At 40.8% G+C, this 21,633-nt stretch overlaps 1 protein-coding gene across 2 annotated transcripts in view; it reads right to left on the minus strand.

The window, feature by feature from the left end:
• igdcc4 (immunoglobulin superfamily, DCC subclass, member 4) overlaps positions 1-21,633 on the minus strand; it is a 51,850-nt gene extending 30,217 nt beyond the window's left edge. The window contains exon 1 of one of the 2 annotated variants that reach the window (XM_080458542.1): positions 21,297-21,593. In XM_080458542.1, coding sequence (XP_080314668.1) covers positions 21,297-21,363 — 67 coding nt within the window. In that variant the 5' untranslated portion in view covers positions 21,364-21,593. Of the gene's footprint in view, positions 1-21,296 lie in introns of both variants that reach the window. The other variant, XM_080458541.1, reaches the window with a different exon arrangement.

The following is a 21,633-nucleotide window of genomic DNA, read 5'->3' on the forward strand; positions in this document are numbered from 1 at the left end:
GAACAATACTGAATTTAGTTAGTTAAACCGGAAACCGCAGAAAAAGCCAAGAAAAACAGGAAAGATTTTAGCTACAGCAAAACCTAATGACAATTAATAATGTAGAAATGAGAGTTTGGAGTTGGAACAAATACAGTAAGAAATTACTTTAGTCAGAGAGAAGCCTTTAATTAAGATTCATCCACAGGCCAGATAATGATGTATAAAATGTAAGGGTCACTGGTTTCCCTGCTCTGCTTTCAGTAGACCAATAAAAAAAGAGTATCATAAGCATGATCTATTGTTAATGCTCCAAATATGCAGGTATTCATACATTATGCATTAACATCTGTTTTGTAATATGTATGAGACGAGGGAAAATTCCTTTCCTTGTAAGTGGACAGTAAATGTTCACCACCCACTACTGTATATCAGAGCAAAGTACTTGGAAAGTGGCGTAAAACACAACTTAATGATGGTGTGGAGCATTTCAACGTCTCCGTTTAAGTGAGGGGCTGCAGATCAGAGAGGCAGAGTCAGGAGCTTCTGCATAATGAGTATATTGCAAACTATGTCCTCACTCAAGTCTGTGCACAGCGTTTGGTTAAGTAATGCCTCAGCTGTGACAGAACACATAAGAATTGTTACATTTTGATGATGCGGATTTGTTCTACTTGTAATTACTTACCCTAAACATCTCAACAAATTTCCACGAGCATACACGCACTCTACCATTGATGGAGAAAAATCGCCACTGCAACACTGTAGTGTACCTAGTTCATCTTTGTCAGGGAATTGTTACTATTTGCAGAAGCTATTTGACATTTTCTTGGTATAATAAATAACTTAAATTCACTTTTCTGACCACAGTACCTTCACATCCGTAAATGGCAAATCGGCACCTTTAAGATTTGAGTGAGGAGTCTGATGTTGCTTTAAAGTCATTTTTCATACTTAACATTTATTCACTTGGCAGAAACAATTTCACACAACCACTGCAGGGCTCAGCTGAAGTATCATATAAGTGTGAGCAGATGTCTTTTTTTTTTGTTGTTTTTTGAGAGAGCTAATACTGTCTGACCTCTGCTATTGACAACCCTGACAGCTGATTTATGTGTGGCGCTTTTGAAGCCATTACTGCTCAACACATTTATAGTGACCGAGAAAAGTGCAGCGTGGCAGCAGTCACTCCTTCTGACAGGTAAAAATGGCACGTGTGCGCCTTTAAAGTTATTCAATACAAAAGCAATTGTTGGAAATTATTTATGGAAAACATTTTTAACAAATTCACAATACTGCAATTTAACCTAAGCTTTATTTCTTTGTGACATTCTGTCTTTTTTTGTCTTTTTGGTTTAACGACTGATCTCTGATCTGTGGCTTGTACCCTTGAAGACTTTCCTTTTGGCCAGTGCCAAACAGGTTTTCTTTGTTGTCGCTATTATTTCTTGTTTTGAGCTTCTGGGATCACAAACGATTTCTGTCAGCTCAAAGAACTAGCAGGCGACATTTGACTGATGGTGGGTGATAAGGTTGATACAATAGGGCAACTTCGAGCTCTGAGAAACCAGGTTGTGTCCTTCTCGAGAGAGTGTTCTTGTACCAAACCAAAACTAATGGTCAAGTTGTGTATGCTGGGGGATGTCAAAGATGCAAAGTGGACCCACTAAGAGGTGGACACCACAAAAACACCTGTAAGCACTTGGTGCGCTGCCTTTTTTAAGTTTGGAATCGTGGATTGGTGGTACTGTGGTTTATGCTTTCGCCTGACAGTGAGAAAGTCGTGTTCAAATACAGTTGGGATTGGGAGCCTGTGTGGTTGTCTCTCTGTGGGACTGGGGACCTGACCAGGGTATACCATGCTCTTGCCCATAGTTAGCTGGAATTGGTTCCCGTAGTCCCGCTACACTGAACAGGATAAGTGGTATAGAAGATGGATGGATGATTATTGATATTATATTGACGACTCCCTGCCCCAACAGGCCTAATGCAGCCAATTCAACTTTATTTATATTGTTTATATTTCTAGGTGGTTGGGTTTACAGACAGAAACCCAACAAATCCACGTGAGCAAGCATAAGTGACAGTGGTTAAGAAAAACTCTCTCTAACAGGAAGAAACCTTTGCAGAACCAGGCTCAGAGGTAGAGGCTTTCTGCTATTCCATTTGTTGTGAGGATATAGAGGAGAGAAAAGGAGTTTTATTATGTTTCTTCCCAATGTTTAAGGGTAGGTGCCCCTGTTGGATGACCACCACTTCCTCCATGAAGTGTGGCTGTGCATAGTTTATATTCAAGCAAATGTGGATCTATTTTTTTTTAAGTAATAATTTGTTACATTGCAAATGTGCCTTGGTTCTTCAAACTTCAATCATCCGTTCCTTCACACAACACAAAACAAGACTCAACAGCAGAAAAAAAAAGAGGGGAAAGATTTGTTCTCTATAGACGTAGCCCATATTCTCATTTCTGCTGCTCTTCAAACACATGCATGTTTCCTACAAAGGTATCCTAAAAAAAGGAGAATAATCAGACATTCCGATGAGGAAAATGTTGAGGCCAATCTTTTAATACTAAACTTGAAATGGTCGACAGATTAAGGAAAAACCATGAATTAATCACTACCAACATGCAAGATGAATAAGACAGCAAAACAATGTGATTCCTTGAAAGAATTAAATAAAATTGAAAGCCTAAACTACAGGTTTTTTAGACATGTGTCCCTGCAGCACCAGCACATTGTTTACGTCCGTGTACAACCGAGTGTCTCTCAAGCTGGCAGAGACAGCTCAGCTAAGTTTGAACGGAAACTCTATCTTCACGCTCTCCAGTGTGCAGTGAATACAATTAAATCTTCGGTCCATGAGCCAATAATTTCACAGCTGTAAAAGGTTAAAGTTGTGCCTTTACTGCAATCCAGCAAAGCCAGCAAAGGTTAATGGTTCTTTCCATCTTTCATCTGAAGTGCTGCGAACATCATTTCCATTGTAAGATTCTTAATGGACCCCCATAGAATATGGACCCCAGGGTCTATTGTCTGCAGTGGAATATGGACCCCCGCTTGTAGAATATGGACCACTCCTAATATTTGCACTGAAATGTTAATACATTTTTACCACGTAAATAAATATTAACATGGACAATAAAATACACTCGATAGTGAATAACAATTTTGTCATAGATAAACTATTAAAGAGTGACAATGGATTCAAAGTGCTCGCACATGTTCTTAGAGAGCATGGCATTGCCTGATGGTGCAGATAGAGGTGGCGCATTTTATACGCTATAGAAAATGAACCTGGGTACTATAATATACATTAAATACAAGGGGTACAGAATCTATGTCACAGGAAATGGACCTAAGTATCATAATACACATGGCATATCCTATGCCATAAAAAATTGGCTGCACGGTGGAGCAGTAGTTAGCATTCTCGTCTCACAGCAAGAGGGTCGTGTCAAATACAGGGCTTTTCTGGGTGGAGTTTGCCTGTTCTCCCTGTGTGGGTTTCCTCCGGTACTCTGGTTTCCCCCACAGTCCAAAAAAAGCATGCACTGGGAGGCCCCCCCAGCTCTCCAGGACACGCTTGTAAAAGAGATCATAGGAAATTTACAGATGATATAATACACATTTTATATAGGTGTCGAGAACATTTACTGTCATATTAATACAATAAAATGTTTATAAATATGTTTCATGCTGGGGAGGGGTTCGTTATCTATAGGGGGGGTCCATATACCGCAGCAGAAAATGGACCCGGAGGTCCATATTCAATACTACACCATCACCGCGTTGATTCCTGCAACATCTTCATCTTCATCCTGATCACCATCACCATCATCATCAGCATCAGCATCAGCATCAGCATCAGCATCAGCATCAGCATCATCATCATCATCGTCATCAAAGTCAAAACTCTTTGGCAGATGCATGAGAACAATCGTCTTTGTCACGACATAATCAAAACAATAGAATCTTGGTAAATAAATGATCAATAGCAGGAAAAGATGTAAATAGCTGCAAAAAACACCCAAATTAAAAATCCTTCTTTCAAATTGAAAGCTTCATATAAGCTTCTTTTACAATGTATCCAAAGCACTGTAGCGGTACATAGCCAATAGCCATAGAACTATTTATGTTACTGTGTGTCTGTCTATCTCACCCCATTCAATACATCATGTGATCATATAACTTTAAATGCTGTTTTATGTATCCAGACTTTGTATTGAGACATCATTCAAGAAGAATATCACTTCAAAGCTCCTTATTAATGATGGCTTCATGACCGGAATCTGATCTCCAGTGCTTGCCGACCTCACATTTATCTTCAACTTTGCCTATTGTCCTCACTATGTCAAACAAAGACATTTAATTAGTATTTAAAACAGTTTTTCATGGTTAGAATACAAGAAATTAAACATGTATCACTTTAGATGTCTTTTTCATCAAATCTTTTCAGGTTTTCACGTGTACTTGCACATGTAATGTGATTCAGACATCCCCCCTATAGGTCATTTGGCGTGTCTCTTTGAATACTATTTAAAAAACCATATTTTTTCATTGATGCACACACACACACACACACACACAGAAGCAGGTCTTTTACAGCTTCTTTTTCTTTGTCGATGGATTAATTAAGTTAATGGCAGATGGAATTTTTTTCCTTGATTAAATGAGGCTTGACCCCCCACCATCAAATTCTGACGAAGAGGCTGGGTAATGCAGAGAAAGGCTGCACAGCACAGCGCTCTGGTTCTCTCACACATCTGCCATGGAGACAGCATAAATATGCATGCACAACACATGCATCCAAAACTCACACAAAGCCAGACACACACTAGTGCTCCATGTAAAGAGCACCAAAACAAGCATGTGTTGAAACAGACATGCTCATGGATGTGCGCATGTCAACCCACACAGGCACAGATCAACCCCGCGCTCCTCGCTTCCCTTCTCCCATTTCAACTAATTAGGTCTCATTAAGTCATTAAAATGTTAGCCGCTATTTCCTAACTCGCTGGCAATGCTTTCACTTGGTGAGAGGTAGGGATGAATCTGAGCTAGATATGGAAACCATTACTCCCCCTAAAACTGGAGTGGAGTGGTGAAGTAAGAAACATGAAACAGAAAAACTACAAAGACTCAAAGAAGCATCTAATATGCGCTAAACGCATATTTCATGAGTGGAACATTACATCTGGGAATCAAATGCTCACTGAAAAAATTCACACAAATTTGAACCAGAAACATTGATATGCCCTCAGTTTGTGGGCTGTCATGTGAGACTCATACATACAGTCAAATACACACACGCACAGACACACACACACAAACATCAATGAATGCACCCTCACACAAACACATAGATACATGAACATGAATATAAATTCATAAATGCACACACACAGTCATCCACACAATATACATGCAAACTTACACAAACACATATTTGATATATAAATATAGATCAATCATAGGTGTGCGAGCGCGCACGCACACGCGCACGCACACACGCACGCACACACGCACGCACACACGCACGCACACACACACACAGCAATTGTCAGTGCCTCATAAGGACACAATGCGGTGAAGAGGGGGATCTGTGAAGTGGCCATTTTGCCATTTTACTGTACAAGTGGGAGCTGCTGGAAAGGACAGGGTGCACTCTGGGATACCGTAGCGGCTGTGCGGTCTCGCTGAGCTGTAGTGAATGGATTGTGATGGCACTGAGCCAAGAGGTTCATAGCTTACTCTAAGTAGAGAGAGGACAGTGGTTTACAAAAGGGAGAGTGGATGAAACGGAGACCGGCATCCACCAGGAAACAATAAAACAGCGAGGGAAGCAATAAAGGGGCAAACATGTCACCCATAAATGATGCAGTGCCTCTTTTGACGCTTTTGACACCTTATCTGGATTTCTAATAGTCCCCTAAATGCACCAATAACATTAATTTGGATAATGTAGGGATACTTTGATGGGATGAACTGAAAGCCAGACGATTAATATACCCCTTGACAACTGCTAAAGGTGGATAAATGGAGAAATGGATAGACTAACAGCTGAGCTGCAGCTCTATTCACAGGCAAATGCACAGAAAAGAGAGTCTGATAGGAAAATAGACACTGACAAAAGGAGCAGACTTTATCTGCTGCTCGGTGAAAGCGAAACCCAAGGGACAGGGTGAAACGGAGATGTGAGGAGGGCAGTGCTCTTGATACTGTCAACGCTTATGCCACCAGTCCATCTCTGTTAATGGATCATCTATTCACAAAACGTTTGGGGCAACAGAAGGGGAGAGAGAAGGAGAGTGACCCAGCACGGCGAATATTTCACCCAGCCCAGCTCACTGTCAACAGAGACTGGACGCCCAATGACCCCGAGGCCACAGCTCAGGTTTCCGCCGACTCTAAAGTGAAGCTACACAATACCCTAAGCCTTTCAGCAACTTATAGAAACCAACAAAGAGATTGGATTAAAACGGTCTGAAAAGCAGTGCTTTGTGGTTAATTAAAAATGCTGACATTTCCCAATAATGCACCGTGATTTTGCTGCATTCTGAAGGATATCTGCTCTCTCTTTGCAGCTGCCATTCAGAAAGTATGTTTAACAAATACAAAAGACAAAATGAAAATGTGATCTGTCCTATTCATTCACTCATACTTTACTTTTCTCGGTGGTGAAATTTACTGTCTCATCAGACTCAATGAAAATAGAGAAAGTAGGCTGCAGAGCAACTCAGCGATTCTTACTTTTACACCAGTCAATGGGAGTTTTAACAGCGTTTCACTAAAACATGAAAAAAATCTGTTGGATCATCATTAGCTGATTTGGAAAGGCCACAGATAAATGTAATGGTTTGCAGTCTCATATCACAGCAAGTACACATCTGGTTTTAGTCCAGATTTGGGGGCATGCTGTGTGGAGTTTGCGTTTTCTCCCCGTGCATGCGTGGATATTCTCCAAGTACTATGGTTTCCCCTACACCTCAAAAAGTACGTGTTGAAAGTTAATTGATGACTAAAATGCCAGGAGGTGTGATCTGTCTCTCTGTATTTCGCCCTGTGATGGACCTGTCCGGCAAGTACACTGCTTTTACTTTCAATTGGGATCTACTTCAGCACCATGCTGATAATTCTCCAGAAGGCCAAGCATCAAAGACGGAAAACAAAATGGCTTAAACAAACCAAACAAGAATCCAGAAGAAAAATAGCCTGCAGTAGGTAATGATTGAATGCCCCAAAACATTCAACTCATTGCTCATCCCCAATTGCAATTCATAAATACTGGCAAGACTGAATACTGATATTCACGAGTGCCAACAGGCAAAAGACTGTCACAAGCTCAAACAGGTGGAGAATGTGTTGAAAGAAAAGCAAAGACATGACATGAAACAATGAAGGATGTCCAGGATTTCCAAATGAAGCAGAGGACTGACTGAACCAGTGCCAATAAGATTAGGACAGCCTTGAGACTCCATTGAACGAAAGCAGCGAAATGTGATTAAAGTCGCTTTTGTGAAGAGGGACCACTAAAGCGCACAAAAGCAGTGATAACCAGATTGCCTTTTACATCTGTTAAATTGACACAGCAGCAGCAGATAATTGCTATGAATTGTTGCTGAATCATGTTGGCGTCCGTCCGTCCGTGTGTGCGTGTGTGTGTGTGTGTGTGTGTGTGTGTGTGTGTGTGTGTGTGTGTGTGTGTGTGTGTGTGTGTGTGTGTGTGTGTGTGTGTGTTGATTACAACTCCCCCCCCCCCGAAGAAAAATATCCATCCACACTGCTACTTTTTTCATGTTACCACATGATTGTGCTGTATTCTTTCACTTGTGACTCTTTTTTTCCCCCCGATGTTACATAAATAGCAACAGAATAAAGTGAAATATAATAAAACACCTTCCCCACTAACACATGCCTGTGGCCAAAAACTCCCCAGTATGAGAGTAAATCAATATTTTGAAGCCACAGTTGAGATCATCTGAGAGGAGAAGCAGCAGACGGAGCCTCTCGGGTTTCGGTGTATAAGTGAAAATGCCTGTGCAATAACAAGACACAGAGAACGTCACAGACAAACGGACCCCACTTCAGTCTATATATCTACATTTTCATCTTGTACGGCCTTATCTCCAGTATTGCTTTGTGCATTGGGGTCTTTTACTGAAAGCATAAAGCCTTGCCTGAAACAGGAGCCATTAACCTTGTTTTGTGAGCCTTGAATGGCAACTTAAAACTGTTGACTACTTAAAGAGCACTCCACACAGAGGGCACATCATTTCACTCTGCTCAAAGTGAGGCTGCAAGTCACTCACCAATGTGAACAGCTGCTGCGTCGAGAGTTGACTGTTCCAGCTGTGTTTCCTCCCACGACTGTGCACCACAGTTCTTCTCACACCCAGTTATTGGCACAAACACACTGTCACTTTCATGGTCTGAGAGCCAATGTAATAAATCAAAGATATGAGGGAAAGTTACACATATACTGTATGTCTCAGAGTTCAGTATGATTCTGTTGTGGCTCAGGGACAACAGAATTTCAGGCCAAGGTTTCAATTGTACCACATCTACAATATTTAGCAAAAAATGTAAATGTTTTGAGTTTCGAGTACTGATTCCTCTTGTCTTCCACTTGATTAGCTTTTGCTCTATAATAACACAGAAAGTATGAAAGAAAACACATCCTGCAATTTTTTTCCGCTGATTGCAGAACTTCTTTAAATACCTATAACAACACAATTACAGCAAATGTGGAATCAAATACGGATGAGAAAATAAGTAAAACTGCTTCCACCAGTAAGACTTAAAACTGTTGTATTTAGCCTTTTTGCTTAAAATAACAAGAAAAAGGTGTTTTCCAATATTTTACACTTGTTTTCATACATAGCTCTCATTTTAAGCCATCAAATCAACCTGTTTTTGCACTTGTCACATTTTACTTTGCTCAAATAAAGTTCTGCTGTGGAACATGAAATGTGAAGTTATTTAGAAGGTAATAAATAATGCATGTGACATTTAGGAATTAATTTCAAAGACATCATGCAGTGCCCTTCTTCTCACGGGCAATGAGGTTTGAAAAGAAAATTAAAATAAACAAATGAAAACGTGTTGTGCTGAGACAAACAGGAAAACCTCATGAAAAACCAGGGATAGAGAATGAGAGTGAGAGAGCGAGAGAGGGAGAGAGGTGGAGAGGTGGAGAGGGGGAGAGAGGGGGGCCGAGAGAGAGAGGTGGGCATACCGGTGCAGTCCCTCATGCCCCCCTGCTCTATGTACAATTCTCATTCATCCCAGTCCGGCCTCGTCCAATCCCAGAGGCGCTCTCCTTCACGCGGGGCCTCCCAGCAGCATGGGGCCTCCACATGGCCATGTCAAGTGCCAGACCTACTCGTATAAGTCAACAGAGCCAGCAATAAAACCAACGCCGGGGTGATGCAGGAGATCCAAGTCCCATTCAGCTTGTTTCCTCAGCAACAGACTGACTGACAACACTTCTCCCTGAGGTGTAACTCATTACAGGAAAATCAACTTTGCATAGGCAAACATATTAACATAGGAGACAACAGCTTGAAAACACTTTTTCTTTTTTTCTTTTTTTTGATGCTCCATTGTCGGCTGAAGCACATGTACTGGACGTAACAACGATCAGGGTTGAGCATCTCACACAATGTCAGGATGATGAATGAGACCGTTGAGGTGACACTTTCCGGTACATGCACTGAGGAAAGACAGAACGCACCGAGCGAGATTTGGACATCGTGCTCATGCTGGGGATGCCAGTAACAACAGCTTTTATCACAGAAGTGGGAGATGTGATCTTTGAATGGTATACGGTGTTTGAATGAGAACGAAATGACACCCTCGCTCGGTGTGAATGCACAAACCGCGATTGAAAAGATTTATGAATGTGCACACTCACTGATGCAGAGACATAAATGCAGCCCAACTTTGAATTTGTAGAAGCCTATACAGTACTTTTCACCGCTACAGCCTATTTTCATATCAGTAGCTCTAACCCCACAGGTCGGCCTCCTACATAGCCACAGTGAGTTTTCCTCCTCTGATTTCATGTGACCGTGCAGACAGGGGAGAGGTATGGGAGGAATGTGGAGGCAGGTTGGTTGACCAAGTGAGAGCAGAAACACACACACACACACACACACACACACATACACATACACATACACACACACACACACATACACTCTCACATACACACACACACACACACTGCTCTTCTTAATATACTGAGTTGCACCTTCAGTGCAGCTCAGCTGTGGGTCAAATCCCATATCTATTACACTGCATGGCAATAAAAATCTGTGACCTGGTAAGCACCCCGGATGAAATAACACAATCTATTTGAGTTGTATAATGGCAATAGTAGGATCTTATTGATCCATCGGGGATCAAAGTATTAACAGATAGCAGCCTCACCAAAGGCTGGGAACACTTTCATTTGATCTACGTGTGGAATAGAAGTGTAATACTGTGAAAAAGACGTGACGAATAGAAGAACTTCTGGTGTTTTTCGGTATATCCCAGCTTCATTGACAGAGGATAATTCTGCAACATTTCTTTTATTACGACGCAACTCCAGTGCAAAGAAAATATGATCTCCATTCAGATAGCGATTAAATGATCCAGATGTGGAAAACACATATCAAAAATCTAAATTCTGACTTAAAAAATGTGTCTAGTCCCTCAACACTATGTGATAAGACATATCCAGTACATTGTTCTCACATTTAACAGTTTTTGCAAGATAAATTAGAAGACTCTTGTCGTATTCTTTATATCACACCTACGTCCGGTTCAGAACTCAGTGAAAATAAATACATGATGTCGCCGAGGGACACAAAGCGCAGATTAGATAAGAGTGAGAAACAATATTTCTAAATCGGGTGTTGCCTTTTGCAGTTCAAACCACAATATTGAAAATGAGGGGAAAATGTCCTTTCATGTCTTTCTGAAGGACAATAAACAACGAGAATGTTTATTTCAAGCGGTGCTGAGGAAAAATACTAATGGCAGCGAGACGATGTCTGCACACGCAGCTCTGTGTGGGAAACATTTCATTAAGGGTAAGTAATGAAATTGATTAAAAAGAAAAGTCTCTGTCAAGTTGCCATATCGACAGCTTATTATTTAAAGCACATTGATTAAATGGTAGTATTTTACAATATATGTACCATTCTAATATTCCTTCACCGTACATGGTAAATATCAGCGCAAATGTTTTCTTATGAAAACCGTCGATATTTTGGAACAGTTTAATTAATGTATACATACATACTGTACATGCCATTACACTGGCATATATAGGTATTCATTCTTACATATTCTCTCTCTGGCGCGCACACACACACACACACACACACACACACACACACACACACACACGCACGCACGCATGCACACAAGCACACAAAGCGGCATATGCAAAATTTATTTTATTTTTCTTTGTCCATGAGCCAGTGGGTAACCTGTGAGGACAGTCGCTGTTGCCGGCCGCCGTAAGTTTGACCTTGTCGCTTGTCTCAGCTTGTTTCATCCAGCTTATCAAAGCAGACGTAAAACATGTCTGTTTGGTGACCACACGTCAAGCCGATTGTACTACACTACACTATCAAATGAACAAGTACAGAGATAACATTGGAAACAGAGAGAAGCGGCGACAATTCGAGTTGCAGTCGCACATGTACAACACCAACTACGTGGGTTTGTTTTCACTGAGTGATGATTCGGGTCAACCGGAAGTCACAACACTGCAATATCGTCCATTAGAGGCTTTATTACAGTCTAGAGGTGTGTTTTCTGAAGTTATCAGACCAGTTATGTTACCGACCAAGTCATTACATTGACTCGTTTTCAGAAATGTCACTATGAAAACACAATTCACATTTGATGGAAGCAAAATGATCAACTACATAAAATGTTCAGTGAAGAACAGCGGACTTTACCTAATTGTTACAAGACAGATAGAAATAAGACACAATCTTATTTGTCTCATGCAAGAACTACTTTTATCAAATAAAAATAATGGTGTCCTTTTAAAAATCTTTAAATTTACATGACAATGGTGCTCAGAGACACTGAAAATGCAACTTTTTGAAAATGGCTCCCACAGTTGAACTTCAGGAAAATGCTCAGTATAAATGGGGAAAAAAACGTTTCTTTTCTGAAACACTGCGTATGTGTACCATGGCCATAGTAAATAGTCCTTCTGCACATGCACGAGGAGCTGAACAATAACAACAATGGCGGCCGCCCGAGTGTCATGACTCCCAGTATTTATCCTCCTGAGACTTAGTAGTTTCATAGTTGAGAGTCACAAGGATTATCAATACAATTTTGTCGTATGTCCATACGAATGTTCATGTATCTCGCCATTGTTAATGTTTATAGCTTATTGTTCTCTGCACGCATGTGTGTGGTTTCCCTACAAAAACAAAACAAAAACCAAACAGCAGCTCCCACTAGTGGCCCAGCATGCTAACTCAATCATTTTCAGCATTGCTGTTGTTTCCGTGTAAACAGGCATCGTTTTCAAAACATTGCTGTGTAAATGCCAAACTTTTCTGAAACAAAAACGCAAAAACTATATTTTCGCTTTTACAACGTCACGTAAACAGGCCCTAAATCGATATTCTCCCAGGAAGCCCAGTTGTCTTTACATAATGTTTGTGAAGATAGGAACTATGATTAAAGGTGATAAGATTCAAAGTGATGGATACAAATCTTAAAACTAAATGTAATTTAAATACAAGGATTACAAATTACTAGTACGAATTATACTTTAATTCTTCATGGATCTCAACTAGCTTTATAGTATAATATTCTATTGTAAACATACAGGAAGCCCAGCAATCAAGCAGAAATGACGACTTAACATGAGTTAATGTTCGTGCAGTGAGTTTAGAGTCAATTGGCTGAGTTTCACCATCAGGACATGACAGTTCACAGCTCCACTTTACTTTGGTTTTAAAGAGAAAAACATTTATTTGACTTTTTTTTGTGTTGTGTGCTGGTGAAGTATTCAACCTCTACCAAGCGGAGATGAGTTTTATTCCTCAAAGGTAAAAAATAAATCAGCAGAAGTGGGGATGCGTAGACCAGAGGGGGTTTCTCAGATCCCAATCCCACCATTTTTGTAAACCAAATTAACCTGGGATCCTGTAATTACTGGAGAGGCCACAAGTCATGACATAATGACCTTCCCTTCTTTATTTAAGTTTTTTTTGGCAAGAAGAGTCGAACCTTCAGCCCTCTGCAGCTGGACATGAATACACCGTAAAAGCACGTCCATCATTTTTGCAACATTTGAAACTCAGCTGTCCTATAGTAGCAATGAGAAGAGGTTTTTTTTGGGTGGAGGGGTGTATAAATTCTCATTAGCTCACAAGGTCTTATTTTCAGATATGTTTAAGGGGTTATGCTTACAAAAACGCACATATAAAATAAATTGAGCACAACACTTTTAGCAACTCAAGAGAGCAAATCATTTTAATTCATCGCAGACAAAATCAAGCTCAAGGCTTCCTCTCCTTTCAAGCAAACACTTCTGCGCTTAAGATTGCTTCCCTGGCACCATGAATAGAGCTGTGCACACGTACACATGCACGCACACACACACACACACACACACACACACACACACACACACACACACACACACACACACACACACACACACACACACACACACACACACACACAGGGCAGCATAAAAATCAACATATTCACTGCACAAATATACCCAGCTGAAACCCAGCCCAGGGCATCTTTAAATAATATGCATCCTAATTTAGCTTGGGCTCTCTGGGGACGGGATCAAGATGCACACACAAATTGCAGCTGACACGCCCACGCTCACACACAAGTGAAGGGGGCAGGCACACCGGGTGTACAGTATGTACCTCAGCATACGTGCACATGCACGTACTTCCTTTACCGCTAATGTGTAATTAGCTGGACTCGACAGGCACTTCTGTCCAGGAAGCTGTTCTTTTAAATCCGACAAGTTCCTTCTCAATACATATCCACATAAATATGGACGGAGTGACTTAAGTTTGAGCCCAGGGTTCAAGCAATCGCTAACAACCACAACATGAGTCACTTACAAGCACCGCATCATTTACAGTTAGATTATAAAAGCTGTTACACGGAGCCATTCGAGTAATGTGTTGTGAAGGATGAGATGGAGTAAAAAAAAAAAAAAAGGTTATTTCTTTCTTTTCCTTTTCACGGTTCAGGCTCTTCAAAAGAAAGCCGATGACGTGTGATAGTCACAGCGGAATTTTTGGTGTTGCCAGAGCAGTGACATAAATGAGCAGCAACAGTGAAGCGGGTGCAAGTCGCTCTACAGGCAACATACATCTGTCAACAGAGCCATGGTTAATATTCTGGAGCTGTTGTCTCGTGTAGACACAACAAACTGGAGCTGAACATACTCTGTTAGTGATGACTGCAGGGTTCAGGGGGACACATAACAGACAACTTAGGAAGCCACAGGAGGAGAACACCATTGACGTCCATCAATAGAAATGGTTCAAATAAGGGAAAGGCATATCATTTGAGTTTTGAAGCTGATAACCAATACAATACCTGATCGTAATTCCCTGTCTGACACCGGTTTAAAACTGCAGATTGAATGCAATGGTGCCACCGCAACGCTGACGTGGGCATGTGGACAAATGCAGCAGATCATCAGAGAGACAGCGAGCGAGAGGAAAAAGGAAGTAAGAACTGAGCTTTGAAGGCAGCTTTAAAGCCTCTTTAAAAAGGCTCCTGGCTCCATGTGCCATTCTTCGCACCAGCCGACAGTAACACAAGGGTGTTTGTTTGCTACCAGCCTGGTATGAAATATTCTATAAAATATGACAGAAATGCATGGCTGGGGGGAGAAAACAGAGGAACAAACCAAGTCAAAGGCAGTCTGACATTTTCAGCGTTTGCCACACAAACTCAAGGCTAACAAGACGAGAAAGAATACGCTTCAAAATATGGTTAAAAACAAAATAATCTATGTTTGATTTTGCTGTACCTGTACACACATATATAGACTTATTGTTACTTTCTAGCTACTGCAATGACACAAATCTCAAATTTAGTTTTCTGCTTAAGTTCATGTAAGCAGTCACCTGAATTGCTCAACAGTCAAGTCAATTATTTATGAAAAAAAAAAACAGGTTCGAATAGCTTGACGTTACTCCAGTTTTTTTGATGAACAAAATACAAGGAGGCACCGACAACATGATAACTCTTTAATTATTGAAATACGAAATGTGACTTGGGAAGAAATCGTCACAATTCATGCAACGTAATGTAGAAATGTCATCAACTATCATATCTGCGATGAAACTGCAGTGGGAGTGAAACCTCCAAACATACTGTGCCGCAAGCTCAGTTTATGCAGAGAAGATATTTCACATGAACATTTAAACCAAGACTTTTTTTTTCACTCTGCCGTTTTCGCTACATTCACTGTCTTTCTCTGACGAAGCGCCAAGCTCGTAATGTTTCCAATCTGTGCAACTCCACATCGTTGTGATGTGTAAGGCAGAGAATGGACTTTGCACCACAGTTCCATCGCACAGTGAGAGGAATAAATGGCTGACTAAAAAAACAACAACAAAAAAAAAAAAACACCTCCCTCCCACCACCAGGCCTAACACTGAACAGGGTCACTTTCACAATCGTATTTTTTACAGTTAAATCTTTCTCGGGTGTTGTATAAAATCTTAAGTTTGCATGAAACAAGCTGCACACATGACCCTGTCTGACCTGAGAATATTGAAGGAAAAGTGTTTTTTTTTTTTGTTTGTTTGTTTTTTCTTACCAGTGCTAAATTCTAGAGTTAACATCCCAAATCTCTGATATAGCCACAATCTATTATAAAAGAACAGATTATTGCTTGGACTGATCACACACAGGTAGTCTGCATTGATTTCAAAGCGAGCTAAAAATAAAACACCAACAGTGTGTTGATGCCAAAGGACTGGCAGCAGCCTTCAAAGGCATGTCAAGAGACTGTGAGTAAATGCTGCTCAATTAAACATTTTCACTCGGGATAAATATTCATCTATCTAAATAGATATGCTCATATTAGGAAGAAATAAAGAATGACCTTATTAGTACTTTAGTACAGTGTTAGCAGTGCAATCGGTTTATCTTCATTATGTTTTATGTCTCTATAAACTAACATCGAGTAAACATGTACTCCATGTAGTTAGAATTATGTATCAAGAAGGAGAATAGAGAGAAGCAGGCTAAGCACGAGAACTTCAATCGTTTCATGATTAACTTCAACTTATCTAGTACAGTTATAACAAGTACTACTGCTTTGGCAATAGGTCATTACCACTGTGCAATAATGCTTGACGTATATTTATAAATACTCAGTGTAACGCCAGTATTTTAGGCATTAACATGAGAGTAACTAACTACTATGAGAATTAATGGCGTACTGACGATTACTGAAGTTTCCATGAGTTTGTTACTCATTACTTTTCTCACCGGTGAAAAATACCAGAGAGCTGCTGTCCCTTTCCGTCCCACTCGCTGAGGAGTCTGTTAACCTCTTTTAACGTCTGTTAACGTCTGTTAACTGTGAACCCCAGCCTCCACATTGTCGCTACAGACAGAGAGAACCCACAGGCTCTTCTTTCCCCCGTACCAGAGTTGTCTGCTGCAGTCTATATGTTCTTCGTTTTTCTCAGCTCGTTGCGTTATTCTCTTATTCATTTGTTCATTAATCTGCATTTTGCAAGAACGAGTGTTATGGCAAGTTCCCATCAGTGTGAAGTGGACAACATACTACAAGCTCATTTTTATCAAAAGTAATTGTCGTTCGAGCAGCAGAAATAACATTGTTCACTATGAGCAGCTGGCTGTGTGACCAGTGTGTCATTTTCATGTTTTGAAATATTCCTGTTTAAATGAATCAATTAACACTGAAACCTTGTAAGAAGGTGGCCTGTGTTTATTTCCTCCCATTTGTCAGAACTTAAGGTGTCAGTCTGAACAGTTGACAGGAATATTGGTGGTCTGATTCCCTCTGTGGTGGATTTTAAATTTCATTTCTAGACAGAATCATGTATTTGGTCAAACCACTGCACTGTGGATCTATGGACCTTATTTAATTTGTGTTGTTTGTTTGCTATGTAAAGTTATGTACAGTAGTTAGTGTGTGTGCTTGTGTGTGAAGTTGAGGGATTTAGTGATTAAACCATTTTGATGGATCTTCTCTTGATGTACGTGATACTGCATTTTATATTCCTACTGTTAAAATGGCAGGTCGAGTCCTCGAAAAGCACTTTTTTCATTGATGACCAAGCAGAAGTTATGTCCATTCAGTGCATTTTGTCTTTGTGCTGTGAGCTTGAATAAAAATAAAATAAAAGAACAAACAGATAAAGAGATATTGTGTCTTGTCCTGTCATTAGGCTGTTGAGTGGCTCTGAGTCGGTTGTGTTTCATATGAATCGGCCTCAGACTTTAAATAATTGCAGCATCTCTTACATAACTTACCAGACTGTGATTCTTTGTCTGCTTTTGTGAATCTTACGGTCGTTGTTACTTATTGTATTGAACAGTGAGCCTTTACTGTGGCTATTATTAAACTGTTATTGGCTTTGGCGTGTACACAGTCGTTATGCTGCATCACCTCCACTGAATGTATAATCAGCTGCCATAAAATACATTTCAGCAATTTCGAATTTCTAGTCATATTTCTGTGGTAACTTTGGTGAAAGTAATTCAAACTTAATTCAAAAGTCAGAGACAGGAATTTTTAAGGGAACTCATTACTTTCAAATGGCAGTAACTATTAACATATAATATGTACATTTTGGAAGTAACTTTCCCAACACTGAAAGTGACCCCCCAGTAATTCAATTATTTAGTTCATTTTTTTTTGAGTGAATATAAGTTTTGAATCTATTGAAGTTACTTGTGACTTTATTCTTTTTATTTATTATGTGTATTAGCAAGTTTGCATCATGAAAGTAATAATATACCTACTTGTTGTCTTCAAACTTGTTTAACATATAACCCTAAAAGGCTAAATAGTTATAAATTCAGGTTATTTTATATACAAAACATTGGATGAATGTCTGGAAAACATTCATGAAAGTCACCTTTGAACATATTTTGTTAACAATATTCATCATTACCTTGTGTGCGTACATGTCAGTGCTGTGTGTGTGTGTGTGTGTTTTTTTTTTGTTGTTGTATGTTCTTACATGTATTTGCTGGCCTCGTTTCTGCAGCAACATGAGTTCCCCCACATGAACATGCAGGATAAGCAGTTTGGAAAATAGATGGTACCAGCACAGAGGAGGAAATTAACGCAAAGTACATTTCTCTTTAATCAAAGCATATCGCACTGCGCTGCTCCTGTGGAATTGCAGGAGGCTGCTATTGAACTGCGAATCAGCTCTTTCACCGTGTGAGCTTTAAGATTGGACGGCGCAGGGAAGGATGACAAAGACTCCAAATGCAAAAAAAGATGACGAGGAGATATTTAATAGGCGGTAACAAGATCTGTTAAATCAGACGTTTCGTCTTCTTGCAGGTTTAATGAACTCACATGGCAATCCCACTCAGCGAAGTGCTTAATTATCCTCTTGTTTACATTCTCATGTGCATAAAAAAAATGCCAAAGGTACTCCTCCAATCAGATTAATTTGCTAATCAACTCTTAAAGGAATATTCATGCTTTTCATTGTGCCTACGAATAACTGTGAAGTATTGTATGTTCTATGAACACGCAGACACTCCGGCACTTCTGTTTCATTCATTTGCTCGTTATGTGCTTAGTGAAGCTGACAAATTTTCATCTGATCTTTAGAATGGACAAAACAAGTTCTTTGTGCGTGAGGCAATGGCCCTTGCCCTCAAATTCGCCCCACCAGCAACCGCCAATTCATTCCTGTCCCAGAATCACCCCCAACCCCCTCGCCACAGCAGCCTCTGTTCCCACAACATTTATGCATGCTCCACTTTCTCAAGTAACTACATGCATGCACGCACACGCACACGCACACACACACACACACACACACACACACAGACAAAAACCTGACTGTGTTATTTAACTGGCCTTGATGACGATCCCATGTAATTATTTAGTCATAAAAAAATTATAAGCGCTAATAAGTTCATTTGCTTTCAAGGCACAGCATCACTGTCATTAGAGCTGCCTTCTCTCATCACAAAGACACTCTTCTAGGCCAAACAATAAATATTCTGACAGATTGCGGAATAATATTTGTTTAATGTCCTTTTAATTAGCCTTTAAAAAGTTTTTGAGACACTGACCGAATGCCAAAACTGAAAACTTTCAGTGATAAACATCTCACGCGCAATATAAATCAGCATCCTCCTCACTCCTATCAGAGACAAGCACCGGCGCCATCAGCATTTACTCACAAGAGATTTCATCATCTGGATTTGATCGCCCCCAGTGTGGCACTCACTCTCCTGTCAGGAGCATCTCAAGGGGAGTAATCCCTTATTCTGTCTCTGCTAGAGTCTGTAGGGCATGGTAATCTAACTCCACATAAATTGTATCCTTTGACCTTCCACAGCGATATCAGATGGAGGTGAAGGAGGTGCATTTCTACTCTCCTTCCTTTATGTGCGTAATTGGGCAATGAATAATGGAACAATTACAGTAGCTCAGAGGGAGGTGACGCTACCTGGAAATGCATATGTTTCTGACACATTCATTCCGACACGCTTGACTTTTCGCCGCTACGTTAAATGCTTTATTTCACATCTTTGTTGGGAGACATGGCTGCAGACTCAGAGCGAGGCACACAGGAGTTACAGCAGCAGCAGCTGCAGCAACAGCAGCATGCCTTTCTCAAGACACAAGCAAAGGATGAAATTATGCTGGGTATTGAATGAGATAGTTTGTTTTATGATGATTAAGAAGGGAGTTGGTATCTGATTTTGGTCAAAACTGATTGTGCAGAGTTTTGGGATCCTCAACCCTCAAGCAACACACCAAAGACGTGCACCGATTACAAGCTGGGAAGTTCCCACATGTTTTCATCCATGGTCTCAGGAGTACAACCTTGGGTACATGCAGTTCTTGCCTGTCTGGTTTTCATACGAGGCTGTTACCGGAAGCCTTCAAACTTTTTTATTTGATCCAAAGACACTTTGCCTGACTATTTTACTTAAAATTGAAAGTCATAAATGTGTCTGATGACAATCAATTACATCACAGGTAGATTAATGGTCAAGAGACAATGACAAAATATTCTAAATATACTATGCTGCTTCAGTGATGTTACTTCTATCACCTGTAGGACACTCCAGCCACATCCGACATGTTCTTGGTTTTTTAGTTTGATGAGACAGACACATTTTCAATCAATAGTTTCAAGAAAATGGATGCAAAGTAGTGTCACTTGCTATGTGTTCAGCATTTCCTCCTGGTGGCCCTTTGGCCATGTAACATTCACTGATGTTCTGCACAGGTCTTTTGTCCTGCAGCTAAGCCCTGTGACCAGTCAGTCTCTCACTGACTCATTACTGCCTGAGTGGGCTGACTTTCCTCTCCACTCTGGGGAGCCACAAGCAGTTAGTGGGAAATAAATCTGGTGCTGCTGCTGCTGTGCGCTTTCCACTCTCAGCCCCAGGATACTTTCTTCTGCAAGTTTAGAACAGATCACCACTGAAAATGTTGCACTTTTGTTGATTGCATCAGTAACACTGTCCTCAAAACCCTTTCACTCAACTTTGCTGTCCCAGTGGTTACGATCAGATGTCCCGGATTCACTGGACTGTGAAAGAGGGAAAAGTTCTTACTGTTTCTTAGTAAGGCAAAGGACACTGGGTTGCTGTGGTCTGACTGAAAGCTGAGCTTACACGTCTTCATCGTGAGCCGCGCTCCGTGGTTTTGATCCCAAACTTCCCTCCGGCCAGTTCAAGAGCCCTGCGGCCGCCCTGTGGCGAGACTCACTGCTGCTCCTTTGGGCAAATGTTCTGCAACTTTGCAGCACCGGAGCCATTGCAGCTTGTCCTGAATAGAGAGTAACAATACACCCCGACACCCAAAGCACCGGAGAGGCCACATGAGGTGAAGGCGGAATAACGGAGGGTATGCTGCATGGATCGTGCAAGGTGCAGATTTACCCGGAGGCTCTCTCCTATCTGCTATCGCAGCCTACTTATGTTCTGAGTAACTGCACTTCAGTGTAATATGAGTGCCCCGCTACCTCACATGCACCCCACCAAAAAAAAAAAAAAAAAAAAAAAAAAAAAAAAAAGGATCCATGCAGATAAATAAGAGAGAGCGCTTTTTACCTTCCTTGGATGGACCACAAAAGAGCGAAAGAAGACAGAACAGCCAAATTGTACTCTCCACCGCCATGTACAGCCTTTGATTTCCACCAGTGGGGTAGCAGCGTGCGTCTGTACAACCAGCTAAACCGTCACGGCGACATGCATATGTTGGAATCCGCTATTGTCTCCGCCGGTGCGTAAAAGAGTCTGAGAGTGTGCTCAGTCTCTTTGCTCAACAGTCCCCTGGTTCCTAACAATGCGCCCGCATTAGTCCGGGGAGAGCCGTGTCTCTCGGCGCTTCAACGCCATGTTGCGAACGAATGTTAAGTGTGTGTTGGCTGTGAGTCCAAACACACAC

The sequence above is a fragment of the Lipophrys pholis genome, assembly GCF_963383615.2.
Source record: "Lipophrys pholis genome assembly, chromosome: 2".
Taxonomy (NCBI): Eukaryota; Metazoa; Chordata; class Actinopteri; order Blenniiformes; family Blenniidae; genus Lipophrys; species Lipophrys pholis.